Genomic DNA, 22,780 nt, shown 5'->3' on the forward strand with positions numbered 1-22,780 from the left:
GGAGGTGCTGAAGTGCGTCTTGTAGGTGGTACACAGTGCAGCCCTATTGTGTCACAAGAACATAAGAACTAGGAACAGGAGTAGGCCTCTGGCCCCTCGAACCTGCTCCGCCATTCAATGAGATCATGGCTGATCTTTGTGGACTCAGCTCTACTCTCCGGCCCGTACACCATAACCCTTAAGTCCCTTTATTCTTTAGAAAGGTATCTATCTTTTTCTTAAAAACGTTTAAAGAAGGAGCCTCAACTGCTTCACTGGGCAAGGAATTCCAGAGATTCACAACCCTTTGGGTGAAGAGGTTCCTCCTAAACTCGGTCCTAAATCTACTTCCCCTTATTTTGAGGCTATGCCCCCTGGTTCTGCTTTCCCCGACCAGTGGAAACAACCTACCCGCATCTATCCTATGTATTCCCTTCATAATTTTATATGTTTCAATAAGATCCCCCCTCATCCTTCTAAACTCCAATGAGTACAGTCCCAGTCTACTCAACCTCTCGTCATAATCTAATCCCCTCAACTCTGGGATCAACCTAGTGAATCTCCTCTGCACTCCCTCCAGTGCCAATATGTCCTTTCTCAGGAAGGAGACCAAAACTGAACACAATACTCCAGATGTGGCCTCACCAACACCGTATACAATTGCAGCATAACCTCCCTAGTCTTGAACTCCATCCCTCTAGCAATGAAAGACAAAACTCGATTAGCCTTCTTAATCACCTGTTGCACCTGCACACCAACTTTTGCGACTCGTGCACCAGCACACCCAGGTCCCTCTGCACAGCAGCATGTTTTAACATCTTACCGTTTAAATAATAATCCATTCTGCTGTTATTCCTCCCAAATTGGATAGCCTCACACTTGGCAACATTGAATTCCATCTGCCAGACCCTAGCCCATTCACCTAACCTATCCAAATCCTTCTGCAGACTTCCGGTATCCTCTGCACTTTTTGCTTTACCACTCATCTTAGTGTCGTCTGCAAACTTTGCCACATTGCACTTGGTCCCCAACTCCAAATCATCTATGTAAATTGTGAACAACTGCGGGCCCAACACTGATCCTTGAGGGACCCCACTAGTTACAGGTTGCCAACCAGAGAAACACCCATTTATCCCCACTCTCTGCTTTCTGTTAGTTAACCAATCCTCTACCCATGCTACCACTTTACCCTCAATGCCATGCATCTTTAGTTTATGCAGCAACCTTTTGTGTGGCACCTTGTCAAAAGCTTTCTGGAAATCCAGATATACCACATCCATTGGCTCCCCGTTATCTACTGCACTGGTAACATTCTCAAAAAATTCTACCAAATTAGTCAGACACGACCCACCCTTTATGAACCCATGCTGCGTCTGCCCAATGGGACAATTTCCCTCCAGGTGCCCCGCTATGTCCTCCTTAATGATAGATTCTAGCATTTTCCCGACAACTGAAGTTAAGCTTACCGGCCTATAATTACCCGCTTTCTGCCGACCTCCTTTTTTAAACAGTGGTGTCACGTTTGCTACTTTCCAATCCTCTGGGACCACCCCAGAGTCTAGTGAATTTTGATAAATTATCACTAGTGCGTTTACAATTTCCCTAGCCATCTCCTTTAACACTCTGGGATGCATCCCATCAGGGCCAGGAGATTTGTCTACCTTTAGCCCCATTAGCTTACCCAATACTGCCTCCTTAGTGATTACAATCATCTCAAGGTCCTCACCTATCACATCTTTATTTCCATCAGCCACTGGCATGTTATTTGTGTCTTCCACTGTGAAGACTGACCCAAAAAACCTGTTCACCTCCTCAGCCATTTTCCCGTCTCCTATTATTAAATCTCCCTTCTCTTCTTCCAAAGGACCAATATTTACCTTAGCCACTCTTTTTTGTCTTATATATTTGTAGAAGCTTTTACTATCTGCTTTTATGTTCTGAGCAAGTTTACTTTCATAGTCTACCGTACTCTTCTTTATAGCTTTTTTTTAGTAGCTTTCTGTTGTCCCCTAAAGACTTCCCAGTCCTCTAGTCTCCCACTAATTTTTGCCACTTTGTATGTTTTTTCCTTCAATTTGATACTCTCCCTCACCTCCTTAGATATCCACGGTCGATTTTTCCCCTTTCTACCGTCTTTCTTTCCTGTCGGTATGAACCTTTCCTGAACACTGACAGATCGCTCGGAAGGTTCTCCACTGTTCCTCAACTGCTTCACCATGAAGTCTTTGCTCCCAGTCTACCTTAGCTAGTTCGTCTCTCATCCCATTGTAATCGCCTTTGTTTAAGCACAAAACACTAGTGTTTGATTTTACCTTGTCATCCTCCAACTGTATTTTAATCCACCATATTGTGGTCGCTCCTTCCAAAAGGATCCCGAACTATGAGATCATTAATCAATCCTGCCTCATTACACAGGACCAGATCTAGGACCGCTTGTTCCCTTGTAGGTTCCATTACATACTGTTCCAGTAAATTATCCCGGACACATTCTATAAACTCCTCCTCAAGGCTGCCTTTACCAACCTGGTTAAACGAATCGACATGCAGATTAAAATCTCCCATGATAACCGCTGTACCATTTCTACATGCATCCGTTATTTCTTTGCTTATTGCCTGCCCTACCATCCTGTTACTATTTGGTGGCCGATAGACTACTCCTATCAGTGACCTTTTCGCCTTACTATTTTGTTGCCTCCCTGGTGCCAGGGTCCAGGATGTCTCCGAACGGGTAGAGGGAATCCTGAAGGGGGAGGGGAAACAGGCAGAGGTCGTTGTACATATTGGTACTAACGACATAGGCAGGAAGGGGCATGAGGTCCTGCAGCAGGAGTTCAGGGAGCTATGCAGAAAGTTAAAAGACAGGACCTCGAGGGTTGTAATCTCGAGATTACTCCCTGTGCCACGTGCCAGTGAGGCTAGAAATAGGAAGATAGAGCAGACAAACACGTGGCTAAACAGCTGGTGTAGGAGGGAGGGTTTCCGTTATCTGGACCACTGGGAGCTCTTCCGGGGCAGGTGTGACCTGTATAAGATGGATGGGTTGCATCTAAACCGGAGAGGCATAAATATCCTGGCCGCGAGGTTTGCTAGTGTCACACGGGAGGGTTTAAACTAGTATGGCAGGGGGGTGGGCACGGGAGCAATAGGTCAGAAGGTGAGAGCATTGAGGGAGAACTAGGGAATAGGGACAGTGTGGCTCTGAGGCAGAGCAGACGGGGAGAAGTTGCTGAACACAGCGGGTCTGGTGGCCTGAAGTGCATATGTTTTAATGCAAGGAGCATTACGGGTAAGGCAGATGAACTTAGAGCTTGGATTACTACTTGGAACTATGATGTTGTTGCCATTACAGAGACCTGGTTGAGGGAAGGGCAGGATTGGCAGCTAGACGTTCCAGGATTTAGATGTTTCAGGCGGGATAGAGGGGGATGTAAAAGGAGAGGCGGAGTTGCGCTACTTGTTCGGGAGAATATCACAGCTATACTGCGAGAGGACACCTCAGAGGGCAGTGAGGCTATATGGGTAGAGATCAGGAATAAGAAGGGTGCAGTCACAATGTTGGGGGTATACTACAGGCCTCCCAACAGCCAGCGGGAGATAGAGGAGCAGATAGGTAGACAGATTTTGGAAAAGAGTAAAAACAACAGGGTTGTGGTGATGGGAGACTTCAACTTCCCCAATATTGACTGGGACTCACTTAGTGCCAGGGGCTTAGACGGGGCGGAGTTTGTAAGGAGCATCCAGGAGGGCTTCTTAAAACAATATGTAAACAGCCCAACTAGGGAAGGGGCGGTACTGGACCTGGTTTTGGGGAATGAGCCCGGCCAGGTGGTAGATGTTTCAGTAGGGGAGCATTTCGGTAACAGTGACCACAATTCAGTAAGTTTTAAAGTACTGGTGGACAAGGATAAGAGTGGTCCGAGGATGAATGTGCTAAATTGGAGGAAGGCTAATTATAACAATATTAGGCGGGAACTGAAGAACCTAGATTGGGGGCAGATGTTTGAGGGTAAATCAACATCTGACATGTGGGAGGCTTTCAAGTGTCAGTTGAAAGGAATACAGGACCGGCATGTTCCTGTGAGGAAGAAAGATAAATACGGCAATTTTCGGGAACCTTGGATGACGAGTGATATTGTAGGCCTCGTCAAAAAGAAAAAGGAGGCATTTGTCAGGGCTAAAAGGCTGGGAACAGACGAAGCCTGTGTGGCATATAAGGAAAGTAGGAAGGAACTTAAGCAAGGAGTCAGGAGGGCTAGAAGGGGTCATGAAAAGTCATTGGCAAATAGGGTTAAGGAAAATCCCAAGGCTTTTTACACGTACATGAAAAGCAAGAGGGTAGCCAGGGAAAGGGTTGGCCCACTGAAGGATAGGCAAGGGAATCTATGTGTGGAGCCAGAGGAAATGGGTGAGGTACTAAATGAATACTTTGCATCAGTATTCACCAAAGAGAAGGAGTTGGTAGATGTTGAGTCTGGAGAAGGGGGTGTAGATAGCCTGGGTCACATTGTGATCCAAAAAGACGAGGTGTTGGGTGTCTTAAAAAATATTAAGGTAGATAAGTCCCCAGGGCCTGATGGGATCTACCCCAGAATACTGAAGGAGGCTGGAGAGGAAATTGCTGAGGCCTTGACAGAAATCTTTGGATCCTCGCTGTCTTCAGGGGATGTCCCGGAGGACTGGAGAATAGCCAATGTTGTACCTCTGTTTAAGAAGGGTAGCAAGGATAATCCCGGGAACTACAGGCCGGTGAGCCTTACTTCAGTGGTAGGGAAATTACTGGAGAGAATTCTTCGAGACAGGATCTACTCCCATTTGGAAGCAAATGGACGTATTAGTGAGAGGCAGCACGGTTTTGTGAAGGGCAGGTCGTGTCTCACTAACTTGATAGAGTTTTTCGAGGAGGTCACTAAGATGATTGATGCAGGTAGGGCAGTAGATGTTGTCTATATGGACTTCAGTAAGGCCTTTGACAAGGTCCCTCATGGTAGACTAGTACAAAAGGTGAAGTCACACGGGATCAGGGGTGAACTGGCAAGGTGGATACAGAACTGGCTAGGCCATAGAAGGCAGAGGGTAGCAATGGAGGGTTGCTTTTCTAATTGGAGGGCTGTGACCAGTGGTGTTCCACAGGGATCAGTGTTGGGACCTTTGCTGTTTGTAGTATATATAAATGATTTGGAGGAAATGTAACTGGTCTGATTAGTAAGTTTGCAGACGACACAAAGGTTGGTGGAATTGCGGATAGCGATGAGGACTGTCAGAGGATACAGCAGGATTTAGATTGTCTGGAGACTTGGGCGGAGAGATGGCAGATGGAGTTTAATCCGGACAAATGTGAGGTAATGCATTTTGGAAGGGCTAATGCAGGTAGGGAATATACAGTGAATGGTAGAACCCTCAAGAGTATTGAAAGTCAAAGAGATCTAGGAGTACAGGTCCACAGGTCATTGAAAGGGGCAACACAGGTGGAGAAGGTAGTCAAGAAGGCATACGGCATGCTTGCCTTCATTGGCCGGGGCATTGAGTATAAGAATTGGCAAGTCATGTTGCAGCTGTATAGAACCTTAGTTAGGCCACACTTGGAGTATAGTGTTCAATTCTGGTCGCCACACTACCAGAAGGATGTGGAGGCTTTAGAGAGGTTGCAGAAGAGATTTACCAGAATGTTGCCTGGTATGGAGGGCATAAGCTATGAGGAGCGATTGAATAAACTCGGTTTGTTCTCACTGGAACGAAGGCGGTTGAGGGGCGACCTGATAGAGGTATACAAAATTATGAGGGGCATAGACAGAGTGGATAGTCAGAGGCTTTTCCCCAGGGTAGAGGGGTCAATTACTAGGGGGCATAGGTTTAAGGTGAGAGGGGCAAGGTTTAGAGTAGATGTACGAGGCAAGTTTTTTACGCAGAGGGTAGTGGGTGCCTGGAACTCACTACCGGAGGAGGTAGTGGAAGCAGGGACGATAGGGACATTTAAGGGGCATCTTGACAAATATATGAATAGGATGGGAATAGAAGGATACGGACCCAGGAAGTATAGAAGATTGTAGTTTAGTCGGGCAGTATGGTCGGCACGGGCTTGGAGGGCCGAAGGGCCTGTTCCTGTGCTGTACATTTCTTTGTTCTTTGTTTGTTGTTATTCCTGATTTCCACCCAAATTGATTCAACCTTGTCCTCCATAGCACCAATATCATCCCGGATGCCATTCTTAAACAACAAAGCTACACCACCGCCCTTACCGTCCATTCTATCCTTTCGTATAGTCTGATACCCTTGGATATTTAACTCCCAGTCGTGACCATCTTTTAACCATGTTTCAGTAATGGCCACTAAATCATAGTCATTCACGATGATTTGCGCCATCAACTCATTCACCTTATTCCGTATACTACGAGCATTCAGGTAAAGTACACTTATGCTGTTTTTATGTCTTTGTTATGAATCCTAACGCCTTGATCAGTAACTTATCGCAAATTATTTTTCCTCTTACCCTTTCTCCTAATTTTCCTTGTCTTTGAACCCATATCTCTACATAATAACCTGTCACGTAACCTGCTGCCTTGCTCTCCATTAACCATTATACTGTCCATAGCTTTACCCTTCCCTTCCCCCCCAACTTGCTAGTTTAAAGTCCTTGTGACCAACCTATTTATCCTATTCGCTAGAACACTGGTCCCAGAAAGGTTCAGGTGAAGACCGTCCCAACGGTACAGGTCCCTCCTGCCCCAGTACTGATGTCAATGCCCCATGAAATGCAATCCATCTTTCCCGCACCACTCCTTTAGCCACGTGTTAACTTCCCTAATTTTCTCAACCCTATGCCAATTGGCACGTGGCTCGGGTAGTAATCCAGAGATTCTAACCCTGGAGGACCTGTTCTTTAATTTAGTCCCTCGTGTTTGATAATCCCCAAACAGGTCCTCTTTCCTGGTCTTACCTATGTTGTTCGTCCCAACGTGGACCACAACAGCTGGATCCTCCCCCTCCCTCTCCACAAGTGGAGGGAGTAAATGTTTCAGGTAGTAGACAGGAAGCAAATCAAACTGGTTGCTGTGTCCTGCGTGACATTGGGTTGCCTGAGGGTTTTTGGAGTTGCACCCATCCAGGAATGTGGAGAATATTCCATCCTGCTCCTGGTGTGTGACCTGGAGGTAGTGGAAAAGCCTTGGTGAGGCATTTGCTGCAGAATATCCAGCCCCTGACCTGCTTTTGTAGCCACAGATTTTATGTGGCTAGTCCTGTTAAGTTTCTGGTCAATTTTACCACCAAATCGTTCTTTTTTTAATATATGTCTTTGTTAGATTTTGCAATTAATTTTTTTTTACAAATATCAAAACAAAGAATAAAAAGAAAGTAATTAACAATGCAAAACAGGTACAGTACAGAGCAAGAATTATTAAATTATAGGAACAAACAAGACAGGATTTATTTAGAACAGTATACTTAAGGAACCAGTACTTGCAGTTTTTTCATAGAATTTACAGTGCAGAAGGAGGCCATTCGGCCCATCGGGTCTGCACCGGCTCTTGGAAAGAGCACCCTACCCAAGGTCAACACCTCCACCCTATCCCCATAACCCAGTAACCCCACCCAACACTAAGGGCAATTTTGGACACTAAGGGCAATTTATCATGGCCAATCCACCTAACCTGCACATCTTTGGACTGTGGGAGGAAACCGGAGCACCCGGAGGAAATCCACGCAGACACGGGGAGGATGTGCAGACTCCGCACAGACAGTGACCCAAGCCGGAATCGAACCTGGGACCCTGGAGCTGTGAAGAAATTGTGCTAACCAAAATGCCACCGTGATGCCCTGATACCGGATCAATCTAATAACCGGTTAATAACAGATTACGGTGGAAAGGGGAATAAGGACATACAAGTACGAAAGGATAACAGTTCAGGCCGCACACCTTCATGTATTGCGAGATCAAGATGGCTCTTGGAAAGCCCAACAGGAGCAAGTCAGACAAGGTGGAGCCTATAAATTGAAGATGGGATCCAATACTCGATGGAATGCATCAGATTTGTAACGGATCACAGATGTCAGGAATTCCATTAGAAAGCATTCCATAATTAATTTATGCCAGTTTGAATTGAAGGATGTTTTTGTCCCCAATCCAGGTGCAAAGGATATTCTTATGAGCTGCAAAAGCCGGTATTGTACAGCCTTTTATCAGTAATTCTATGATCTCCCATCTGGTAGACCCAGAATTAGGAACATAGGATTAAGTTCTAAGACTGTCAAAGATTCTCCATGCCGTAGATTCTATGATTCCATAGGCAAATGGGGTTAGCTTCGATGGGTGTTTTGGTTGGCATGGACAAGTTTGAGCCAAAGGGCCTGTCTCCGTGCCGTAGATTCTATGATCTTCTTCAGCTCTCTGACTCAGCTTCCCATAACAGCCTCCCCGAACAGGCGCCGGAATGTGGTGACTAGGGGTTTTTCACAGTAACTTCATTTGAAGCCTACTTGTGACAATAAGCGATTTTCATTTCATTCATTTCATTTCACTGGACTAATTGGATTGAATCATAACACAGGTCCATCTGCAGTGTATATAATCACCATCGTCTCCATAAAATAACATCACCTGTAGAGGGTAAGCCGAAACTGGTCTGCTTCAATGTCAAGCCAAATGGAGGGAGGGTCCTTCCAAACCCAATCTCTTGTGAACCTGAGGTGAGACACCAGTTGGTACAGCCTAATGTTTGGGGGCCCAAACCCCGCCCTTAGCCCTTGGGAGCAGGAGCTTAGTAAACTTATGGCGAGGCTTCTTCTTATTCCAGATAAATGAACTGATCATTCCATTGATCAATGATCACCTTTGAAACTCTAGCTGATAGTAAGATTAGCACCATCTGCAGGGGTATAACAATCTGGGCAACATGTTCATTTAATCAAGGCAATCCTGCCCAGCCATTGGTCCCATACAACTGCCTTAAACAGGTAATTGTGATATCCAGGCACTTAAAACCCAATGGGAACCACCTAAAGGGGAAATTAGCAGGATTTTGTTTTTATAAATTTAGAGTATCTAATTCGTTTTTTTTCAATTAAGGGGCAATTTAGCGTGGCCAATCCACCTACCCTGCACATCTTTGCTTTGTGGGGGTGAAACCCACGCAACACGGGGAGAATATGCAAACTCCACACAGACAGTGACCCAGAGCCGGATCGAACCTGGAACCTCGGCGCCATGAGGCAGCAGTCCTAACCACTGTGCCACCGTGCTGCTCAGGGAAATTAGCAGGATTAGCAAAGGGGGAGGGGGGGGGGGTGCAGAAGAGGGGGAGGTCTACACCTCAGCTCTCCCACTGGCATAGCCTCTGACTTTGTAAAAAAAAACTTTTTTTTTTTTTTTCAAATCTTTTTATTGGCCAACTTTGTAAAATTAATCTTTTGACCAGTAAAGGCACGAAATCTATTCACCGCTTTAATGATAGCGGGAACTGAGACATGCAGGTTCAACACAAACAGCAGCAAACAGTCCACATAAAGTGTGATCTTGTGCTGTTTATCCCCACACTTTAACCCCGGTATTATGGGGTCCTGCCAAATAGTCTTCGCCTAAGGCACTATGGCCAATGCAAATAACAAGGGTGATACGGAACGGCCCTGCCTGGTGCCTCTCTGGAATCCAAAATTCTCACACCTAACCCATTAGTCAGCACTGCTGCCAGAGTCTATGGTCCAACACCCAAATCTATTTAGCATAGTCCTCACCCAGCCCAAATCGCCACAGTGTGTACACCAAATAATTCCATTCAAACTGATCAAAAGCTTTCTCCGCATGCAAGGAGTTCACCAGTTAATCTAGAACCCACTTCTGTAAAGCCTAAATCACGTTCCACAATCTCCTCACATTATCACTGGAGAACCTGCCCTAAATAAACGCAGTCTGATCTTCCTGAATAATTGTCAGAAGGATACCTTCCCGCTGTCTTGTCAATACCTTGGACAACAATTTTAAATTTACATTCAAATGAGAGACATTCCTCTGGAACTTTACCTGTCTTTAAAATCAGGGATATAGAGGCTTCTCAAAGTGTCGGTGGCACCATCCCTGCCTCAAAAGAGTGACCGTACATGCCCACCAATAACTCTATAAACAGATCCTTAAACTCCCTGTAAAACTCATACCCAAAACCATCCACCCCCTGGGCCTTGCCCGACTGAATCTCCCTAATAGCTGCAGCCACCTCGGCTTATTCCCAAACTCATATCGTTGCTGCCTTACAAATTTTAAGCTTCTCTCAGCCTGCTCTGTCAATAAGGAGTCTAGAACCACACTCCCTACATTAACTTCCTTCAACAATTGCTTGTTAAGGGCCCTCTTATACCTCTCAGCATCAGCCAAACAGGCCTCCAATTGATGCTGGCTGCCCTGCATTCCATGTCTTTTGTTGGCTGGATAAGAAATAACCAGTCCCCCGAGAATAGCCTCTCTCAAGGTGGAAGGGCCTATGAAATAGAATTAGCTAAAATATGTGGTAAAAGGTGCATCCCTAAGTTTAAAAAATAAATAAATTTAGTATACCCAATTCATTTTTTCCAATTAAGGGGCAATTTAACGTGGCCAATCCACCTACCCTGTATATCTTTTGGGTTGTGGGGAAGAAACCCACGCAAACACGGAGAGAATGTGCAAACTCCACACGGACAGTGACCCAGAGCCGGGATCGAACCTGGGACCTTGGCACCGTGAGGCTGCAGGGCTAACCCACTGCGCCACCGTGCTGCCCCGTGCATCCCTAAGATGGGAGGTGTCAAACTGCCATGACCTGGATCAGGGGTTTGGGGCCTGGCAGGCAGACAGCCAAGCCCTCAAGCACAAGTGAAAGAGTAGTGTATTATAGTTAGAAGTTTTCTTGTTGAATAAATGTTTTATTCTTTTGTCAAAAGTTAATCAGTAGTCCTGCAACTCTGCATCCACACCTCAAGAGTGTACTGCCAAAATTCCACCAGAACATCTCCTGTCCCACCAGGGGCGACAACACTCTTGACTACTGTTACTCAAAAATCAAGGGTGCCGGCCGTACCATCCCCCAACTGCACTTTGGAAAATCAGACAATAAGACGGTGCTCCTTCTCCAGCATACAAGCAGAAACTCAAGCGGGAGAACCCAGCTAAGAAGGTCGTGCAGTGCTGGTCCGAGGAAACAGAAGAGCTCCTACGTGACTGCTTGGAGACAGTGGACTGGTCCATATTTAAGAACTCAGCGACCAACTTAAATGAGTATGCCACCACCGTCACAGACTTCATCAGCAAATGTGTGGACGACTGCATGCCAAAGAAAGCAGTACGTACATTCCCCAACCGGAAACCATGGCTCAATCGCGAAATTGACTCCCTCTGAAGGACAGATCGGAGGTGTTCAAGTCAGGCGACCCTGACCTATACAAAAAATCCAGGTACGACCTCCGCAAAGCCATCCGAGATGCCACGAGAGAATATCAAACCAAGCTAGAGTCACAGACTCTCGGCGGTTGTGGCAAGGCCTAAAGAACATAACGGACTACAAAGCGAAGCCAGCAATATCTCCAGCAGCAGCGCACCCTCCCCGATGAACTCTGCATTCTATTCTCGGTTCGAGCAGGGAACCAACGATCCGCTGTCGAGTGCCCCAGCAACCCATAACACACCCATACCCACCGTCACAGCTTCTGAAGTCAGATTGGCCTTCCTGAAAGTGAACCCTCGGAAGCGACGGGTCCGGTGGGATCCCTGGTCGTGCACTCAAGGCCTGCGCGCACCAGCTGGCTGATGTGTTCGCGGACATCTTTAACCTGTCCCTACTCCACTCCGAGATCCCTACCTGCTTCAAGAAGACCACCATCATGCTGTGCCAAAGAAGAACCAGGCAACGTGCCTCAAGGACTACCGTCCGGTGGCCCTGATATCAGTCGTAATAAAGTGCTTCAAGAGGTTGGTCATGAAGCGCATCAACTCCATACTCGCAGAATGCCTTGATCCATCGGGCAGGAGATGCAAAAGTCTGAGAACACGAACGAACAGACTCAAAAACAGCTTCTTCCCCACTGTCACCAGACTCCTAAATGACCCTCTTATGGACTGACCTGATTAACACTATACCCCTGTGTGCTTCACCCGATGTTGGTGTCTATGTATTTATATTGTGTACCTTGTGTTGCCCTATTATGTATTTTCTTTTTTCTTTTCACGCACTTAATGATCTGTTTGAGCTGCTCACAGAAAAATACTTTTTACTGGACCTTGGTACGCGTGACAATAAACAAATCCATCCTCTACAGAAAAATAGAAGTTCCAATCTCTTGAGGAAGGCTTTCGCTCTGGGATCTGATTGTCCAGTTGTGACATCAGCTGGGATTGTAACAATGCTGCTTCCATTATTTAATAGGGAAGTTATGTTGTAGTTTCATCAGGTTTAGATGATGCCTGGTGTTGCTCCTGATATGCACTCCTCATTAAACCAGTGTTGATCCTCAGATTTGATGGCAATGTAGAATGAAGGACATGCTAGGCCATGATGTCACAGGTTGGATGGCATTCCATTCTACTGCTGAAGATGACTCTCTGCACCTAATGCATACCATCTGTTCTTGATCTATCTCATGTCGCTCTATGGTAGTGCTAAAATCGACTTCATTTCCACAAGGACTGTGCAGTCAAGAGTGGCCGAGATTCCGACCAATACTGTCCTGGACAGATATATCGGCAACAGGGGGATTGGTAAGGGTGAGATCAAGTAGGCTTTTTCCATGGTATTGATTCTCGTGCCATGCTGCAAGCCTATTCCAGCAACTATGTCCTTCAGGACTATGACAACTTGGGCAGTAGTGTTGTTACTGAGTGTGATGAATGAAGGATTTTAGGAATATTGGTTTCCACGCGTTTGGCCATTTAAGGGTTTAAAAGTCTGGGGTTATAGTGTGCTTGACTGCAGTGATCGTATTTATAAAAAGGGTTTTGGTTTTGCAGGGCCTGAGCTTTTAGGAGCCAAAAGCTGAAATTGACAGGGGGAAATGTGTTTTTCAGTCTGAGCTAATGCACTGTTTCAGCAGTTTAGGAGTGCAGGATTTTACTTGGGCATATTTAATCTAATCCCATGAGACCTAATTGGGACTGAGGAGAAATCCCAGGACCGCTTGCTCCTGACTGTATACCACTGCCACCTCTGGTGTGTCTGTGCAGCCTGTGGGACAGGGAATGCCCAGGGATGTTGATCTAGGATGTTGATTGACAGGTTTGGTTCTGTGACTATAATTGTCAGTAGTTCTCCCAGTCCCTAGATGTTAGCGAGAAAAACATTGCCGTGTCGACGGTTTGGAATGATGCTGGGTGGTCCATCCAGTTTCATGCTTCTTATGTTTTTTCATAGCAGTCTGTTACATGCTAGGCAGTTAAGAGTCAAGCACATTTTTGTGGGTATGGTGTCACAGAGAGAACGGACTATGTAAGGATTCAGATTTCCATACCGAAAGGAAATTAGTGAACCGGACTGCAGTCACCATTAACTGATGGTATATGTTTTTTGAAATAAATAAATAAATTTGAACTGCTACATTGGGATTTGAACTCGCGTCCCTGCAATTATTATCCCAGCCTCTGGATTACTAGCCCAGTAACATAACCACTCTATACTCCACTGTACTCAACTGTTCTCAGTGCATACACTGGGAAAGGATGTAAGAAAAGCGTCTCCGTTTAAAAAGTAATTCTTCCCAAGTCTGGTTTTCTAACCGGGTGTTGCCAAATTAAAACTGTTCTCGTCTTTGCATATCTCCATAGCAATCTCAGAAAACAAATTGCACAGTGTTGGTTAACCAATGCATCTGCTACAAAATGTTCAGCTTCATATGTCAATTGAAAATAAACGGTTAATATATTCTACTCCTTTTATGTAAAAAGCTAATAGAATCACAGAATTGTTACAGTGCAGAAGGAGGCCATTTGGCCCATCGTGTCTGCACCAGCTCTCCAAACGAGCATTATGGCTTACCCCTGCCTTTTCCCCGGACCCCAGCGTATTGTTTCTATTCAAGTAATCATCTAATGCAGTCTTGAATGCTTTAATAGAATCTGTCTCCACTACACTTCCAGACGGTGCATTGCAGACCCAAACCACTCGTTGAAAACGTTTTTTCTCGCATCACATTTGCAGGTAGTAAAAGGAAAAGTCATTGCTATTCTTTTTGTGATACAAAATCTCCCTTGTTCTTCACAGGGACGGGGAAGACCATGGTGATGGACCTGTTTTATTCTCACGCAACGGTTAAAAGGAAAAGTAGAGTACATTTTCATGGTTTCATGCTGGATGTCCATCAAAGTAAGATATTTCAACTAGAGCATCAGAAATGCAGAACGTCAGCATAAATTAAATTCGAGGTTTAAAAAATACCATAAAGTCAATTTGCATTGTAGCTCCAATTGTGTACAACACAGAGTGGTAACTTGTGGGTTTACATCCACTATTCCTCATGCAATAAATTCTCAATTTCAAATCTACTACCATCAGGAAGTGGGAAAATCTGATGAAACATTCCTTAAAGTCAAGAAGGAAAAATAATCGAGTTTTCCTGAGCGATTGTCTCTCTCTGAATGCTATTTTTGGAGCAGCATTGATGGAGGTTGGAAAAGGGTGAAGTCTCAGAAAGGTCCTCTTGGTCAGGAAACATGTTCAGAGTGATGACTACAAGGGCAGTTGTGTGGAAAAGTATGCACTTTAAAAAGAACATGGGCGGGATTCTCCCAGCCCCGCGCCGGGCAGGAGAATCCCTGTAACCACGCCACGCCGACGCTGGCGCGCAATTCTCCGTGGAGTGGAGATTTGGCGCCGGTACGGCACCGGTCACGGGCCGCTCTGCTCTGCCGGGCTGCCGATTCTCTGGCCCAGATGGGCCGAGCGGCCGCTCTAAAAAGGCAGAGTCCAGCCGGCGCCGTCCACACCTGGTCGCAGCCGGCGGGAACGCTGCACATCGGGTCGGGGGGCTGCCTGTGGTGGGGGTGGGAAGGGAGAGGGGGGGTGGTGGAGGGGGCTCCAACCCCGGGGAGGTGGGCCTGGCCCACGATCGGGGCCCACCAATCGGTGGCCCGGCCTCTCACTCCCCGGGCCTATTTTCTTACATGCCGGCCCTTGAACTCTCGCTCCATGTTGCGTTGGGGCCGGCGCGTTGAGGGAGGCCACCGTGCATGCGCGGGTTGGCGCCGGCGCCACTGCGCATGTCCTCATTGACGCCGGTGCCACTGCGCATGCGTGGATCCCGCGGCGCACAGTTCGCGCCGGGATGGGAGGCTGGAACGGCGTGAACCGCTCCAGCCGGTTGGATAGTCGGAGGCTTTTCCCCGGGGTAGAGGGGTCAATTATTAGGGGGCATGGGTTTAAGGTGAGAGGGGCAAGGTTTAAAGTAGATGTACGAGGCAAGTTTTTTACGCAGAGGGTAGTGGGTGCCTGGAACTCTCTACCGGAGGAGGTAGTGGAAGCAGGGACGATAGGGACATTTAAGGGACATCTTGACAAATACATGAATAGGATGGGAATAGAGGGATACGGACCCAGGAAGTGTAGAAGATTGTAGTTTAGTCAGGCAGCATGGTCGGCACGGGCTTGGAGGGCCGAAGGGCCTGTTCCTGTGCTGTACATTTCTTTGTTCTTTGTTTGTTCTTTGAACCGCTCCAGCGCCTTGCAGGCCCCCTTTAGGGGCCAGAATCGGTACTACCAGCGGCCCGTTCACGCCGTCATGAAACGCGATGGCGTTTCCGACATATGTGGACACTGCCGCCGAATGGGAGAATCCCACCCCAGGTATTTGTTGCCAGTAGATTCTTTAAGCTGAATATCTGGATTTGTGTTCAATCGACGCTGAAGCTGCAAAGATGTCCTCTTGTAAAGATGCCATTTAAAATTAATTTGGATAGTTTCAGCCCAATTCTTACTTTTGATTTGATTTATTATTGTCACATGTATTAGTATAGTGTAAATTATTGTTTCTTGCATGTTATACAGACAACGTATACTGTACATGGGGAAGGAAGGAGAGACTACAGAATGTTATGTTACAGTCATAATTATGGTGTAGAGAAAAGATCAACTTAATAAGCTGCCCTTGAGTCAGTTGGTACGTGACCTCAAACGTTTGTATCTTTTTCCTGATGGAAGAAGATGGAAGAGTTATTTTTCCTGACGGAAGAAGGTGGAAGAGAGTATGTCCAGGGTGCGTGGGGTCCTTAATTATGCTGGTTGCATTTCTGGGGCAGCGGGAATTATAGATAGAGTCAATGGATAGGAGGCTGGTTTGCGTGATGGACTGGGCTACATTCACAACCTTTTGTAGTTTCCTGCAGTCTTGGGCAGAACAGGATCCATGCCAAGCTGTGATACGACCAGAAAGAATGATTTCAATGGTGCATCTGTAAAAGTTGGTGAGAGTCGTAGCTGACATGCCAAATTTCCTTAGTCTTCTGAGAAAGTAGAGTCGTTGGTGGGCTTTCTTAGCTATAGTGTCGGCATGGGGGGACCAGGACAGGTTGTTGGTAATCTGGATACCTAAAAAGTTGAAGCTCTCGACCCTTTCTACTTCGTTCCCATTGATGTAGACAGAGGCATGTTCTCCTCTCCGCTTCCTGAAGTCGATGACAATCTCCTTAGTTTTGTTGACATTGAGGAAGAGATTATTGTCGTCGTACTGGATGTAGGCACATGATGCAAAGCATATAGCAATTGGTATAAATTGCCGGTTGTACTCTGGCTACAGGGATTGCCGCTGTGGAAGAAGGAAAAGTTGTCTGGTGCAATATGGAGTATTCGAAGACCGTGTAGCACCTGATCTTTAGATGCTTGATATTGATGAAGAGTTCTTGAAGTAGATATGCGTATTTTAAACATTGTAAAATCCCTCATCTTGATGAATACAAAATTCACCAGAAGAACCAAAGAACATAAGAAATAGGAGCAGTAGTAGCCCATTCGGCCCAGCAAGCGAGTCCTGCCATTTAGTAAGCTTGGTCTGATTGTGGCCGTAACTCTATTTTCCTGCCCACTGCTCAACTGAGCCATTTGGTGATGAAGGAGACCAGAAGTCGAGCTTTATTTCATTTTGATGTATTTGCAAATACATGTGAATAGACAAGTGAATACACCAGTGACAATATGTCTCTTTATATGTACTCAAATAATGAATGCCCTCCACCTGTTCATCCTGACACTTATTTTATGCAATTGACAGATTCCCTTGTTTTCTTTAAATGAAACTTTTGTGAGGGTCATGAAGAACCCAGCATGAGTTTGTAGAGTCAAACAGAAAGTAACTTTATTCAAAGCGATATGTACATAGCAGCAGTAGTTCACTATTGCTTCCTTCTCTAGCCAGTACCACACTGCCGGCTCAATTTGTACAGTTGCAACTGAGTGCTTGTCCCGCCCCCTCTTGGGGGAGCTCATATTCCCCAAGAAACATGGGTAACTAATTGTCCCCAGCCAATAGAGTCTGGGCAGGTAATAACAGAAACTTAACAATTGACGCTCACAATAGTATTCCCAAAAAAAAGAGAAAAAAATTACTTTCCAAGCTAGACAACCCTCTTCCAGGATCCTCAATAACTTCTTGGTACAAACATTCTTTTTTGTAAAACAAATGAGATATTTGATCACTTACATCAACCACTTGATCTTGGTATTTACCTTTTTTCCACTATTTGTTTCATACCAACAAGATCTACTCTTTTTTTCACTTATGTTTTTTGTTGATAAATATTATCCTCCAAGGAACAATTACCTAATGTCTAAGGGCAAACTGTTTTCAGTACACCTTATGTGTACATAGAATTTCCTAGAAAATGTTTGAAAGATAGAGTCCCATACGCACTGCTTCCACAAGAGCCAATGTTTCTGCGGCTAAAGTGCTTTTAACAAAACTTTTTACTTCATAGAAAATACATAGACACATACATAGAAAATAGAAGCAGGAGGAGGCCAATCAGCCCTATATGCCTGCTCTGCCATTCATTATGATCATGGCTGATCATCGAGTTCAATATTTTTCTCAAATGTCTCCGTCTCTATGTAGAGGTCCTTAGAGTTATATGTAACTTACAAAAACGCCGGGATGTGGGGACTGGGGACTTTTCACAGTAACTTAATTTCAGTGTCAATGTAAGCCTAGTCCTGACAAAGATTATTATTATTATTAAACCTCCCCTTCACCCTGTAGACCACCCCAAACCTCACGTTGCTTTTGTACAACACCGCCTTCGCCCTGCCAAAGGGCGAAGCCTTCTCGCTAGCTCTGCTGTGAGATCCTGGTATATACGAGTACCATCTCCTTCCCACCTCACCTCTCTGTTCAGCTCTGCCCATCTCAGCACCTTTTCCTTCACTTGATAGCTGTGGAAGCATATTATACAGCTCTTGGTGGCTCATTCGGCTTTGGTTTTGAGCAGAGTGACCGGTGAGCCCTGTCCAACTTGTAGAGGGAGGGATCCTCCTCCCCCATCAACCCAGCGAACATCTCCGCAAAGTACTCCTTCAGCCTCCAGCCCTCCCGCCCATCAGGCAGTCCCATGATCCTTAGATTTTGCCTTTGTGATCTGTTCTCCAGGTCTTCCAACTTGGCTCTCAGCCCTTTATTGCTCTCCACCACCCTCTGCAGCTACTCAACCATCGAGGCGAACTGGTCGCTGTGCTGCGACAAATCTTCCTCCACCCCCTTCAAAGCGTCTCTTTGTTGCCGCACCCCCGATGTCTTTGCCAGAGCCACCTCCATCGGGGCAAGTGTCTTATCCACCCATTCCTTGAGCGAGGTCATCATCTCCTTGCGATGCTTGTCAAAGTGCGTGGAAAACAGCTGCTCAAACTCCCCCGCGATCGCCTAGCTTATCCACCGTGATGGGCGTGGCCCCACGCGGCTTCTGCTATCTATCCTCCCGCCGAACTCGCCGACGGACTTCGCTCACCCCCTTTTGCCCCGGATTCATTTTCTGGTTTTTCAAAATCCTTTGGTTGCCTTAGCCTTTCCAACAGATAGTCATGCAAAATTCTCCCCAAAAACTGGGTGTGAAGGGCTAAAAATCAAAAACTCTCGCAGGAGTCACCCAGGGTGTGACCTCTACCTACATGTCGCCACCGGAAGTGCCCTACTGCCTCCTTAATCATAGATTCTAACATTTTTCCAAGGATAGGTAATTAGGCTAACTGGCCCATAGCTTCCTGCTTTTTCCCTCTCTTTCTCTCACCCTCTTTTCTTGAATGGAGGTGTTGAACTGGGACCTTTCCAGAATCTAGTGAATTTTGCACGATTACAACCAATGCATCCACCATCTCTGCAGTCACTTGTTTTCATTTCCTAGATGCAGGGCATCAGGTCCAGGGGACTTGTTGGCCTTCAGTCCCGTTCGTTTTCCGAGTACCTTTTCTCTCTTGATCATAAAACAATATTAACAGGTGTTCTCATTTTGATTGTAATACTAGAATGAAGGGTGACCAAAAGCTAAGTACTTTGCCACATGAAGGAAGGGAAGTCATGATCACTTAATTACCTTCGGTTATGTTTGCATATTAATTGACCATTAAGAGCAGCAACAATATGGAGATCTGTGAGTTGCATAGAAATACGGAAAAGTTAACGCTTGGCAAAAGACCAGTTGACTCCACTAGTTCTTGCTGTTTGCTCACCCCATGAGAAAAATAGTCCTGAATATGTTTATGCACGCTGTTCCTTTTTCATTTTTCTTCTTTGACCTATCCAATCTAATCCTGAATATTGACACTATTTCTGCATCAGCCACTTATCCTGGAAGTAAGTTCTACATTCTCAGTGTAGAATTGACTCCAAAATGGTGGTAGCACCATCATGTGGTGGGACTTTGTGTAATGTTATTTTTGTAACTGTAACAAACACTTCTTGTGTCTTCTCACTTGGTGTCACAATTGGTTACATCTCTTTTTCCAAGTCATTTTAGAATGTTTATTTTCATATCTATCTGATTATCAGTTTTTGTTATCATGTGAGTGAGTTGCATGAGCTCTTTGCATCAATTGTAACCTTTTCTATTACTAAAGCTAGAGAAGCATCAAACTTTTAATCTTTTGTACACCGTTGTTTAATTTCCACTCGAGCCATAAATTATTCCAAAACGCTGTCTCTCATCGCATCTGAACCTTTAAAAATTTCTCTCTTTAAATTTTTCTTTTGAGACCTTTTTTATACAATAAGCAATAGGCTTGTTACCATTGCTATCACAGGCCATCTATTTACTTGGGTTATTCATGAAGGCTCCGCCTTTTCAACCTTGCCCCTCGCCTGAGGTGTGGTGACGCTCAGGTTAAATCACCGCCCGTCAGCTCTCCCCCTCAAAGGGAAAAGCAGCCTATGGTTACCTGGGACTTTGGCAACTTTGCCGTTACCTTTATTTATTTGTCTAATTGCTCCTCCGCATTATCCCTGTCAGCTCTTCTGCTATTTTATCTTATTTTTCTCCTCATCCAAGGCCAATTTTGGTTAACTTTGCATAATGATTGCTCTCGGGCAGAAGGCACCATTTCATGTTAATATTACTATTACTCATTCTTTTATTTGCTGATCTGTTCAATGTTGTTTTTTTTAAATTTACTTACTTTCCCCAAAAGTCTGTATTCTGAAGCCAAATGTTTATTTATTTTGGAGAAGCTCATGGTTTACATTGGCTATGGTATTCTGATATAATTAGTTTGGGTGTAAACCTGTCTCTACTTCTCTGTGTTTGGCCTCTGCTCTTTACGATGTTCCATAAACATTCCTCCATTTGAATTTACATTCCATTTATATTTATTCCACCTTTATCTTTGTTTTATCATAAACTCTGCCTCCATCCTCTCAAAGATCCGCTATTCTACTACCCATTGTCTGCAGTACACACTCCTCACCTTCAAGCTATCTTATCTGTTCACTTCCAATGCTCACAATCCACCATCCAAACTTTTCACTCCCTTGTAGCTGTCTTCTCATTTCATCAGCTATGCTCCCGGAGGTCTCCAACTATCTTTCTCCCTTTATTACTTTTCCCAAGTTTTGTCAATTGTAATCTATTGTAAATGATGCCATGTGTACCCAAGGACTGATCATTAATATACATATAAAAGAAGCAGTTCTAGTACTGACCCTAGATGCACCATTCCCCCAGTCTAACAAACAACTATTTACCATTGCTCTCTGCTTTCTATCTCTTGGCCAATTTCATATTCGTGATGCCACTACCCTTTTAATCCCATGGGCTATAATTTTGTTAACAAGTCTTTTAGGTGGGACTTCCGGTGGCGGCTATGAAGGAGTAAGTCGCACATTTGGTGGCTCCCTCTCGGGTCGGACTTTTGGACCTTTTCCCCCGATTTTTCGCCGGACTTGATTTGAAAAATTGATGACAGAGGCAATTATGTACTGGATTCCCACATTGGTGCGTGGAGAGGAGGACTAGAAGTGCTCGCAAAGACAGAAACAGAAGAACAGAGAAGACTTGGGGAGGAGGCATGGCGGAGGACCGGACCTCTGCCTTGCCGATCCAGCGGTCAACGGAGCAGCTGATGCAACTTATTCAGGAAGGCTTCGCCAAGCAGAAGCAGGACTGCTTGGACCCGATTAAAGAGGCAATTGCGCAGCTGGAGCTTAGATTGGATGCCCAAGATCGGGCGATCCAGAAAGTAGAGAAGTCGCTGGCTGACCAGGAGGAACATCAAACTGCGGTGGAGTTGGAGGTGGGGATGCTGAGAGACCAGCAGTAAAGGCTCCTGGAGAAGGTGGAGGACCTAAAGAACAGGTCCCGCCGGCAGAACTTGAGAATCGTTGGGCTCCCGGAGGGCTCCGAAGGAGCGGATGCTGGGGCATATATAGCGGGCATGTTCGAGAAGCTGCTGGAGGGTGGGGCATTCCCCCGACCCTTGGAGGTGGACAGGGCTCACCGAGCGTTTGCGAGGTAGCCATGGATGGGAGACCCCCCCCGAGGGCAATGGTGGTGAGATTCCACAGGTATTTGGATAAGGAGCGTATTTTACAGTGGGCCAAGCAGATACGGAGCTGTAAATGGGACAACAATATCCTGCGGATCTATCAGGACCTGAGTGCGGAGGTGACTAGGAGAAGAGTGGGGTTTAACCAGATAAGGTCGACCCTTTTCAAGAAAAAGGTGAAGTTCGGGCTGTTGTATCCTCTGGGTCACATACGAGGAGCAACATTTTTATTTCGAGTCGCCTGAGGAAGCGTTGGACTTCGTGAAAAAGAAAGGGCTGGTGTCAGACTGAGAACTTAGAACTTTGCTGCAACGTTTATGTTCAAAAAAGTTTCTCGTTTATCGTTTTGTGGACGTTATTTGTAATCCCTTCTGTATTGATCTGGGGCCACTTGGAGAGCTGAGTGAGTTAAAGTTTTCATTCACATTGTTGGGAGATGGAGGTGTGTTTGTCCAGGCACTGGATCTTTTTGCTTGATCTTTTCTTTGTTTATCTGGTGTGTTTTTTTTCTCTATCGGGCAAGTATGTTGAGATTGTTTTTCATTTGAATATATATGTATTAGCGGGGCGGGGGGGAGGATGGGAGGGGGAGGTGGAGAGGGAACAATATGTGGGAGAATGTCTAGTGCCAGGGGTGAGGGCCACGAAGCTAGCTGGGTGGGCTAGCTTACGGAAGCGCAGTGGGGGGGTGAGCAGATGTTAGGCTTATCAAAGGGGTTGATTTATTTTGTGCTGTTACTGGGTGGGGGTGGGGGGAGGCATGTTCTGCTGACGAGGGAGGGATTGTTGCTGAGGGACAGAGAGGAGGTAGGGGGCGGAGGCTGCCTGGGGGTGAGCCAGTG

At 45.8% G+C, this 22,780-nt stretch overlaps 1 protein-coding gene across 3 annotated transcripts in view; it reads left to right on the forward strand.

Annotated features, from left to right (window-relative positions):
* Positions 1-22,780, forward strand: part of afg1lb (AFG1 like ATPase b) — a 267,168-nt gene that overhangs the window by 63,809 nt on the left and 180,579 nt on the right. For 2 of the 3 annotated variants that reach the window (XM_072499963.1, XM_072499964.1), the window contains exon 4: positions 14,190-14,291. The exons of the other annotated variant lie outside the window; for it this stretch is intronic. In XM_072499963.1, the coding sequence (XP_072356064.1) occupies positions 14,190-14,291 (102 nt within the window). The remainder of the gene's footprint in view (positions 1-14,189; positions 14,292-22,780) is intronic. 3 annotated transcript variants of the gene reach the window in all.

The sequence above is a fragment of the Scyliorhinus torazame genome, chromosome 4, assembly GCF_047496885.1.
Source record: "Scyliorhinus torazame isolate Kashiwa2021f chromosome 4, sScyTor2.1, whole genome shotgun sequence".
NCBI lineage: Eukaryota > Metazoa > Chordata > Chondrichthyes > Carcharhiniformes > Scyliorhinidae > Scyliorhinus > Scyliorhinus torazame.